Source organism: Electrophorus electricus, chromosome 5 (assembly GCF_013358815.1).
Source record: "Electrophorus electricus isolate fEleEle1 chromosome 5, fEleEle1.pri, whole genome shotgun sequence".
In the NCBI taxonomy this organism is placed as follows: Eukaryota; Metazoa; Chordata; class Actinopteri; order Gymnotiformes; family Gymnotidae; genus Electrophorus; species Electrophorus electricus.
This window is the reverse complement of record NC_049539.1, coordinates 5,382,859-5,393,683: the sequence shown is the minus strand read 5'-3', so window position 1 is coordinate 5,393,683 and position 10,825 is coordinate 5,382,859. Positions and strand designations below refer to the sequence as shown.

The 10,825-nt window shown below is 41.9% G+C and overlaps 2 protein-coding genes across 3 annotated transcripts; both read right to left on the bottom strand.

The window, feature by feature from the left end:
* Window positions 1–82: 82 nt before the first annotated feature.
* On the bottom strand, window positions 83–2,862 carry baalca (BAALC binder of MAP3K1 and KLF4 a). The gene is made up of 2 exons (XM_035526653.1): window positions 2,517–2,862; window positions 83–236 (listed from the first exon to the last, which is right to left on the bottom strand). The coding sequence occupies exons 1-2, from the start codon at window positions 2,713–2,715 to the stop codon at window positions 154–156; spliced, it is 282 nt and encodes a 93-aa protein (XP_035382546.1). The 5' UTR covers window positions 2,716–2,862; the 3' UTR covers window positions 83–153.
* Window positions 2,863–3,088: 226 nt separating this feature from the next.
* atp6v1c1a (ATPase H+ transporting V1 subunit C1a) lies at window positions 3,089–10,590 on the bottom strand. 2 transcript variants are annotated; one of them, XM_035526679.1, is made up of 13 exons: window positions 10,438–10,590; window positions 9,454–9,627; window positions 8,756–8,823; window positions 7,612–7,697; window positions 7,422–7,516; window positions 7,126–7,217; window positions 6,700–6,798; window positions 6,516–6,584; window positions 6,329–6,421; window positions 5,042–5,135; window positions 4,692–4,789; window positions 4,106–4,232; window positions 3,089–3,700 (listed from the first exon to the last, which is right to left on the bottom strand). In XM_035526679.1, the coding sequence occupies exons 2-13, from the start codon at window positions 9,583–9,585 to the stop codon at window positions 3,602–3,604; spliced, it is 1,152 nt and encodes a 383-aa protein (XP_035382572.1). In that variant the 5' UTR covers window positions 9,586–9,627; window positions 10,438–10,590; the 3' UTR covers window positions 3,089–3,601. The 2 variants fall into 2 exon arrangements, with proteins under 2 accessions (XP_035382572.1, XP_026870141.2); XM_027014340.2 differs by having other exon boundaries at window positions 3,089–3,697.
* Between the last annotated feature and the right edge of the window lie 235 nt (window positions 10,591–10,825).

Sequence of the window (10,825 nt, the reverse complement as noted above, 5' to 3'; positions counted from 1 at the left end):
TTCGGTTGCACCGCGCAGTGATCGCCGCTGACGTTTCCATACAGTAACGGGGAGCGTGGCGGGGATTCGAGACTCGCCTCGTGCGTCGGTCTCTGCAGGTCGTTACCGGAGGTCGCGCAGTGGAGGGTCTGTCTTCCACACTGCGTGCCTGCGTCACAACTTCCTTTCCTTACTAGAACAGCCTTTGCTCGCTGAGGTTCGGTTGTCTTCGCCTTTACACATGGACACATCGAGACCTGAGAAAACACAGCCAACGGTTTCTTTTTTAAAAAGATTCCCTTACATCGGGGAGGAAATGGTGTTTTTATCATTCTGTTTTCATCTCAAAGATATACATTTAAAAATTTGAAAACGGGCTCATTCTATTTTCAAAATCCAGTAAAAAGAAACAGAAACAAGTCGTTGTCGTCCACATTGTCAGAAATAACAGATACAGCATGCAGAGGTGAATTATATTTCTTTTATTTCGTCGCGAAACAAACGCCTCATTGCGTCTGTATCTTCACTGTTCGCTTCGTTATCTGCAAGCCTTTCGGCCGACGCGATGCACAAACAACTTTGACTAAAACTGCTATAATTCAAAGCAACATTCATGTGGGGTGTTGTGCAGCAACGCTGTAATAATATGCAGGATAATAATACGCAAAACAGGATTTTACTGACTGACTGTTCGCAGTGGTTGAATCAGGGTGCTTGTAGAGCAGGGGCGAAGAGATTAAAAGGGCAACTACTGCACGGCATGTTGACCATCCAATGCGCAAAAACCTGACACATCGTGCATGACAAAACGGTCTTCATTCTTGAAATACAGAAGGAACTACTAATATTTGTTTTCACACAGATACACACACCACCTAACTGGGCATTTCGTTATGTTCTCGCACTCCCAGCTGCGCCCCATTTCCGCTGTCAGACAAGGGTGGCATTGGAGACACTTTGTAATGGCGCTCTTTCACTGGAAGAGGATCCGTGAAGAGCGAGGAACCTTAGACCACTGCGAGGATATTTTATAGGGCAGTTATTAAGACACGTTATCTAATTTTCTTGTTCTATAGAGGGCACAACATCGTAATTTATAGCATGAATAAAATCCACCAGTGATTGTGCTTCTTAAAATATTTGAAATTAAAATTGTGTCATAGTTGACTGCTGACAATCAAGTGACATGTAACTTTGCTTAATTATTGAAGCCTGAATATTGTAAAAAATAATAATAACAATAATAATCAACATTCAGTTACAGTTTAAAGTCTCTCATAAGCCATTGATTTTATTGAGATATTTACCTGCACTTGTTATTTTTACCGTACTGGGATTGACTGTTTGCTTTGATGATGGTCAGGCTCCATAGTTAGGAGATAATAGTGTCTGATGCGTTGTTATTTTATACCTTATCCATATTTAACTAAACTACATTAAAATTGTTACCAATTATGAATATTTTATTTTCATATTGATATTTAATGTTCAGTCTACTTTACACACGTAGGCTAATTGATAGTGGCCATTGGCTTAGCCAAAGTATGACTACGGAACATCAGAAAACATATATTTGCCGAAAAATATAGTTTAGTTGATCATGCATTTAAGTCAATAAATGATTACATCGCCTTTCGATCACTATAGTCTACACAAAGCTCGGCCCTATTAGTTAATAGTTTACTACAATAAACATTATTCAGAAACACAATGTCGTTATTACTACAAAGACAAAAAGTAATAATTAAAAGTGCTTGAAATCGATTCGGCACTACGAAAAGGACGTGGTGAAAAGGTCAGCAGAAAAGGTGCTGTCCGCGGGAGAGCGACTGGACAAGGGCTTAAGGTACTTGTAATCGGAGAGTTGCTGGTTCAAGCCCCAACGCCAAATTGCCACTGTTGGGCCCCTGAGCAAGGCCCTTAACTCTCAATTGAATCATGACTCAATTATGTAAGTCGCTTTGGATAAAAGCGTCAGCTAAATTCCATTAACGTAAATGTGCCACGACTATGGGGGCGCAAAAGTAGCGACACCGTTTAAGGGATTCAAGGCATCCATTGCTCGAGCTTACTGTTAACTGAGGTGTTGGCAAGCGGGTGGCGTTGGAAACCGATTCCCAAAAAAAATTAGGTGATATGACGATGCATCGCGTGATTATGGGAAAGAAAGAGGTATTTCCCCAAACAGTATTAGGAAATTTTAAGATGAAAATGGTATATATTCTTAGATATTTCTTTGTTGGAGGTCTTTTGATTGTATATTGCATTTTGTACACCTCCAAAGAAGGCGCACTATTATTTTCCATTGGGTTGACATGAGATAATGTTAAGTTACTTTTGGGTGTTTACATTGTGGTTTAATTTCCTAGATGGAATGAACATATGATCATAAAATGAAGATTCATCCATGAAAGGAGTACATGCTGCAGAAACACACTGGATCAGTGCTTAGGACCAGCTTGGGTACAGTTTAATCTTATTTCCTGAATTGAACCGATGTGTTGTAACATCTCTAACATCTCCATGATCCAACTTGCCTGTGCACGCCGCAGTGTTTCCCTTCTTTCCAGCGCTGGCTCTGGGGTGGTCGGCACTGCCACTGGCCACCTGCGTTGGCTCCGTATCGGTGGTCGTGAGCCACGTCGATTCGGTCTCTCCCGTCCAGCTCTCCTGCCAGCGGGGATCGACGGCGTCAGCCCTGCTTCCACCGCACCCCATGAAGATCACCATACGCATCCTAAACGACCTTGTTTTTACAGGAACACCATGCAAGGATGAACCTTCGAAATGTTGCACGTGGTGATGAAATCCACCGTTTTCATTTCACCCAACACTGCGCACTGCGTTGGGCGAAAGATTTACGCAGAAGCTCTTTAAGATGTTTTTCTGGGTTTTTTTTTTGGGGGGGGGGGGGGGGGGGGGGGACGTGCCGAGAACATGTGTGGACGAGCGTCACCACCAACGTACATTCGTGATAAGAGTATGAATGGAGGTGGACAATATCCCTCCCGTCGGCAACCACGCTGCCCACAAAAGACAACTAAGCATCAACGGACTTACCGACTGTAATATTCATTTTATATTCAGATTCAACGACAGGCACGGTTTCTCACATTTATATATATATATATTTTATATTTCTTTTAACACCACATGTACAGAACACATATCGTACTTTTTGTAATGCAGTCCGTTTCTTGATATGGACCACTGTTGTTACCATTAAAGGAAAAGACTCCAGGGTCCTGACAAAAAATATCTACTAATATCATCATTAGCAGCTATAACTATCACAATGCACAAATCAAAATTGAAATGATATTAAAATGCAGAATTTGTCTTAAATACACCCAATCCATTCACTTACGCACATTATAAATACACTGATGATCTTTAAAAAAAAGCCCGTAAACTTGGTAGGGACGTCCATTACAGATGTTCTGCTGCCTGCAGTAGCACCGGCAAGCAGCAAAGAAAACATGACCTCTCAGCGGGAATGAGCATGCGAGAAACAGGTGGTGGGGTTAGTGTAAGAGTAATTATACAATTTATGAAACATCTCATACATGTTCACAAGGACAAAGCAAACAGTAGTGGGCTGTGTGGGTCAGGAGGAGCTGCACTATTTGAAGTCCAGCAGATTGCAGTCGATTTTGTAGTACACGTAGGGATAATACTCCTGCTGGCTTAGGTTGAGCCCAGGAATGTCCACAGCAGACTGCTAAAGAAGGCAAAAAAGTATTTCTGAATGAATAACAATTCCTAAAACTTTTTTATTTTATTTTGTGTGTAATGAATAATTACATAGTCAGGCATATTTATATTATAAACAGCTATACGTTTTAAACTAAACTGGAAAAAAAACTGAAGAAAAACAAACAAACAAACAAACATATAATTGTTCACATGGCTTCATGTCTGAGTTTGTCAGAAGCAAGGGCATGTGCAATCTAAACCAGTGCAGTGTTTATCCCTTTAGGTAAGACCCTAGTCTCTTACCAGGCCTCAAAACACTACCAATGCAGGATGTGATTGTGATTGGGAGGAAAAACACCCGGTGCTGGGGCGTGTGTGTGTGTGTGTGGGGGGGGGGGGGGGGGGGAGGCTGGCCCGCATGGAATCTCACATCAATAATGGCAGCTGCACTGCTGTCCAGGTGCTTGTACAGGTCATACAGCACCTCCCTCAGCTTCTTCATGTTCTTCTTGTTGGGCTGCAGAAGCATCGCTTGGAAGTTCACAGGTAGGCCATACCTGCACAGGTGGAAACGCCCAGCATTAAAAACACCTCGGCCACCCCCCCCACCATCATCGCACTGCACGCTCCTAACCGAGCTGCCAGGTAAACCGTGCAGTGGTGGTCGACTCCAGCCATCATGAGCTCACCATGAGGTCACTGGATCTGGTACCATTTACATTTGGCAGACAGTCTTATCCAGGGTGACCTACAATTTCAGTCGTGTTACAGAGGTAGGCAAACGTAGTGTTACAAGTCTTGCCCAAGGACATTTATTGGTATAGCATGGAGCAATGAACCCTGTTCCCCCACGGGAGAGGCAGCCACTACTTCACACCAACCACATTATTATTGGCCATTTGCCACACATGTCCTGGTTTGTGTGTGTGTGTGGGTATTAGTCACAGCCCCATCTTTAAATCTCACTGCAGCACATTTGCAAGTTGTATTTCTAACATATTTGTTGATTTTTGTACCTTAAGACAGACTCCACAAACACCCTCAGAGCTTTAATGTGGATCCAAGCAATGAAGGCCTCACTGAAATTCACCTTCAGCCATCGCACCAGAGGACCCTGTTAATAACCATGCATTCATAACCACATGTTAATGACTAATAAATTGTAACCAGTCATTAACAAATCAATGTTTTAACGACAAATGGTCCAGAGAGGTGGATCCCCAAAACAGGTTAACTAATCTATCTCACGAATAATTTGGTGATTAGCTATTGCAGTGAATCAGGTGCGTCACAACAGGGAGAACAATTAGACTGCAATTAGAATTAAAACCCACTGGTTAGGAGGAGCACAGAGTCTGGGTCTTACAAACTGTTTCTTCTTATCAGTGGAAAGCCTCGTCATCTCCTCTTTATCTGCCTTCATCTCTTCCTCATTGTACTGGAAATCTCGGACGATGAACCTATGAGCAATGCATGCACAGGTCTAAATAGGAAATTCAGAAGTTACCTGGTGTCAAACCAAAGGTCATCAAAACATTGCTAAGAGAGTTACAAGGTGTATAATTAATTTATTGAAGGGTGGATAATTCATGCCTCATTTCAACAGCTTTCCGAGTTGTTTAAGTCTCCCTAATTCTCTATTTTTTAGAGATCTCCAAGCACATGATTTTCCAGATGCTCCTTCCCAGTCATCTACACATGTTCTCTTTAAATCTCTCCATGTTTAAGATGAACAGTGTCTTTTTAGAATCTTAAATGTTGTGATCTCACTGCTCTCTCGGACAGAACCTTAAAACATTGTGGCATGAGGATCTGGCTGTAGAGCCACCAGATGAGTCTTTGGAACACTTCTACATCAGGTCCATTCTTCCTCTGTATGTTCAGCACAAGGGCTTATCCAGTGTAAACTCGAATATACTGGACTAAGAGTAGGTTGTCTAGGTTTATCGAGGCATCGAACCAAGCTGTGACAGGTGCCACAAGGACAACGCAAATCTATATATTTTCGTCTCGTTCTTCATTACATTCTTTCTAGACTTTCATTTTCACTACAATATCAGATGTCTTGGGCCGACTCATAAACCCATCTCCTCTTACAGCAATCTTTGGAGTAGTACTTGAATGTTTTTGATTGCCTGTCCACAAATCAGATTTTGTAGTCTTTATGACTTTAGTTGTACGATACCAGATTCTTTTAAACTAGTAAAACCATAATCCCCCTACTTATTTTCACTGTATAAGGGACCTTCCAGCTTTTCTTGACTTTGAAAAGATAAAGTTCACAGTACACTAGTCGCAGTTCTATCAGTACATATTACAGAATACAGCAACCCTTCTTATCCTGTTTGGACGCAGTAAGTCTATACCTTTCAGAGGGAATGGTCCTTTCTTATAGTACTGTAGGGGCATCTTCTTTTTACTCATTTATGTGGAGCCATGCATTGGTATAAGGAAAGCCTCCTGCCACCCTTTCCTGGTTTGTATGAAGATTTTGTTTAGCTTTTTTTGTCCTTTTTCTGTTTTGTTTTTATGTCTACATATGTTAAAAGATATCTACATATAGTGAGGTTTTGGAGTTCTGTAAATTTTGTGAAATGTCAACAATAAACAAAACAATGATTTTAAAAAAGCGTCATCCCCAGGAGATGCCTACTTCTGCTCTCTGGCTTTGTGTCTGAAGTCATCGATGGCCTTGCGGAACAATGTAACACTGAACAGCCCACTATCCTGATCCTCAAAGAGCAGGCTGTGGAGAGAGGACAATGAAGGTTAGCTCCACAGTGGGTCAGTGATATATTGGTCTGATATATGCAAGTGCAAATCTCTGCAGTGGACCTTACTTTGTGGATCGTGGTACCACCATTTCTGCAAGAGTCTCGTACGTCTTCTGCCAGTCTGCATAATTTGTTCTGATGAGAAGACAGGTACCATTAGGCTTGACAGTGAGGGACCCTTAAAGTCTGAGTCTTGTTGCAATAACAAGAGATACAAATAAGAAAAATGCACAAAAAAAGTTTTACTTACTTTGGTACCACAACCAGCAGAGTAATAAGGTACTCAGAGTCCAGCACAAAGTCCTCTTTCTTCACAATATCTGCAAGGCTCCGAGTTAGCAAGCTCCCTCTACAAGCAGAGGATATTATTACAATGCAGCCTGAACATCACAGTTTATTTCTAGTGCTTGGACTTCTCTGTACTGCACAAGGTAGTGTTTTTCCTGCTACAACACAGCTAACTTAACACATTTAACTAATTCAACATTAAGACGTTTATCGACTAAATCAAGAAAAAATGTAACATTTGTGTGTCTTTTCTGGTCAATGCATTTTAAAGTTCAAATACTACTGGGCGGGAGAACCTCACCACTGTTTTAAACTAATAAGCCAATGGATGCACATAAACACGATACTTTTAAAACCATGCAGTCTTTGACTTGTGTTCTTCACTCACGCATTCTTCCTCTCCAGGTTCTGCAGGTTGCCCTTCAGATTATTGTAGGCTGAAGCCCTGGCCTTCAGGTCATTGTCAATCTGTGTTACTTGCTGTTGAACAGCAGGGGGAGACAAAGGAATATCAACCGCTTTATCAGCATCTTAGCAAGTCTCCTTCTTTGTGATGTTAACTTTCCCATAAGCACCCAAGGCCTCGGTTTACTATATAATAAGATGTCAGGGTAATTATAATAGGTAACTGTGACAACTAAATCATCCAATAATTCATCATCCAGTGCATGCTGCAGGACTTGCCTTGGATATGATTTCAGATATGTTCTTCAGAGACTGCTTGATGGGGTACTTGGCCATGTCCCATTGGAATCGTGTGATATAAGTGATTAGGTCCACTGACAAGAGCAACAACAGAGAAATATTAATTCAACAATAGCTGCTTCTCGTTACCAACCCAGAAATGTGTGAGGGGTGGGAGAGTCTGGATCACCTCCATTGGCCAGGAGGTTCTCCTGGACCTTATCTCGACTGTCCTCCAGGACGTCAGCCATATACTGGGCCACCTTCTTCACCACACTGTGAACCACATCAAGCACACATCACACCCTGCCAATGCACCCCCTCTCACATTCTATACCAGGTAATCAGGATCATCAAAGGCAAACTTGATATTATGCCAAAACATAGAAGCTCTAAAGAAGAAAAAACAAACAACCACAAAAAAATACATGGGCAATTCTCCATTGTCCAGAATTCTTGCTTTCTCCTCAGGTTGTCTTAAGGTAAAATGGAATAGTTAGCCAGGAGCTCTGAAAAAACAAACTCCTGTGTATTATTTACTGTCATCCAGCAGTCAATGCCTTACTGCTATATGTGCAATATACCAGGCTTTAATCTGACTGAATATGAAGCCAAAATAACCTCCACTTCTGTCAGCCTTCTCAGCTGCACTCACTGTGCTGTGTTTTACTAAAGCTGTGGCCCAGCGGCCTGGTTAAGCCGAACAATTCGAGGTTACACACTGCTAGGTTGCATTAAAGTAAAACTCATCTTTCATAGCACCCCCTCCTGGGAGTGAAAACACATCTCAGAGCTCCAACTCTGACTTGAGTAGCAGACAACACTTAGCTGTGCTGTGTAGAAAGTGGGCAGGATTCCATGTGAAGGACTTTGAAGTTTACAAACGCTCATAAATAGAATCTTGCAGCCATGGATGAGGCATAAGTCATGAGATTTTAAATATGACTGAGGAAAGAGGCACTGGTGTGTCATCAAACTGCTAATGGTTTATCTGAACCAGGGACAGGGACCGTTGCACCACTACGTGAGATTTCTCAGCACACTAGGGCAAGCATGAAAGATTAAAGGCCTCTGACTCTGACCCAAATACTGACCACTGGGCCTCTCTACCTAATAACATCTTTGCAAACACAAGAATTTACAGAACGCTACTGAAATAGCCAGTGTGAGAAGGGAGAGTTTGCTTTTAGCATTTCAGATCAAAGAACATTTGACAGGAGGGCCGGTTTGCACCATGATGATTTTTTGAAGGGCAAAGAAATTTTAAAAACACTGCATGCTACCACTGTCAACACCAGGTGAAAAAAAAACACAAAAATAACAAAATACCATACCTCTCTACAAAAGAATCCAGCTTGGCCAGCTCATCAGACAGTCCCACTAAAACATCTAATGTGCCGACCTTTAGGGTTGGAGAGACAGAGGCTCTGATTAGGAGCCTGCGTAATAAGGCAAAGACAACACAACAAGGCAGTGTTTGATCAATGCCACATGAGAGCCAGTTGGCCAGAGACAACCCCAGAGGCCGAGTGCTGTTGCTGGTGCCTGCTCTGTACACATGCGCTGTCAGGCATAAACAAATTGACCGAGGGCACATGTGATGTAGCAGAGAGGGCAACAGGGTCAATCATGGTGAACTGCTAACAGGACATGGACTGTAAGAATCACAGAATATAGGCTAGAACTATGAAAGTATTCCTTCCAAGAGATCCTTCATCCTTCCATTTTAAACGTTATGCAATTGAAAAGATCAGCAGAGTTAAACTTGCTACCAAGTTACTTTCTGTTAGGTTCCAAACAAGAGGAACTACAGGAATTCACACTTTACTCAAATGGAGAAGTCCAAAACTTCATTGTAGACAGGAGGCTAAATTGGCCTATACTGAGGAGCAAATCACATAGATTTTACTAATTGTTTTTGATTTAAAAATATCTGAGGGAAGTAAATATTTTCAAAGATTATGTGTAGAAATTAAGTTCAAATTTAATTATTTAATAAACGGCATGAAGGGGGGGGGGGGGGGGGGTCGACCTTGAGATCAGGGATATTGAACTTGTTGTTAGTGGACAAGTTGTTGGTACGGGTGGTGGCCACCATCAGTTTGTCCCATGTTTGCTGGCAGGTCTTCTCTCCAGGAGCTGAGATCAACCAGAACTCTGTCATGATTGCACACTGCTAACACCCAGGGGCCGATACAGGGGTTTGCTGCAAAACAGTACGCATTCATATTCATTCGTATTTAATTGTACGTGCGACTTTATTGTAGCTACAAGAGTCCTATCAGTATTATTCCATTTCATACTCGCACAGTAATGTTTGATTGGACAAAATATTTAGTTAGCTAACTAGCTACATGTACGGATAAAGTATAGTGTCCCTTTTAATTTTAGTCCGAATTGGGTCATCTTCGCTTCATAATCTGCTGTAGCTAAATGATTTGATCAGGGTCACGTATAACTAGCTAGTACTAATTGACAGTATTATGCTTGACCGTTTCCGCAAAATGACTGACTGGTCACGAGCTTCTCGCCGCAGCTCACGTCTCCTGGTATAATTTCATCCTCCTCTCTTTTGACAGTGAACACGTTACCTCCATAATACCAGTACCAGCACCACCTGAATTAGCTGCTCCTCTAAACCTAACGACATAAATTATGAACCCCTCACCAGACCAGCTAACGATAGCTAACAGGCTAATCCGTCACTTAACGTTAGCAGGACAGCTAGCAAGCTAGGTTAGCTGACACAGTTAACTAGCGCTAGCCACATAACGCTAACAAACTGACAAGATATGAAACGCTAAATGTGCTTCATCCGAAATACAGTAGGTGCACATTATCAATATAAAAATACCAGTGCACACAGTCAAGACAGCTGTCTAAATTAGTGGGGAGCCATTGAATCCAAGCTAGCTAGCGTTAGCTTGCTCACAAGCATCAATACAGTGCCTGGAAAGGTTCAAAAGCTAACATATTAACACAACACAGCGGCTGAACATCTTGCTAAGAGACTTACCTGCAATAAGCAAGTGAAAACGAAAAACAGGTAAACACTTTTTGGAGCCTATATCAACATTAGTTTAAAGGGTAAATCTTACAATTGGATATTCATTATGTGACACAACGCTGGTGTTTCCAGAGAGCGTCACTCTCAGGGTCAGCTGACCTGTTGTCAGGGGGAGGGGGCGGTGGAGACATGGCTGCTGAGCTGACAAATTATATCAAAGCGATATCTATCGGCTTGGAGACCTTATTGCAGCCAGAATTTCCATTTGTAGTAGTAATATTGGTTGCTGGATGTCACATTATAAAGTAAGTATACATTATCAAATTTCGTTAGTTTAGGCAAGTTATTTCATGGGTTTGCAAGTTTCTTGCACCTTTAAACTTCTGTTTACTGGCGA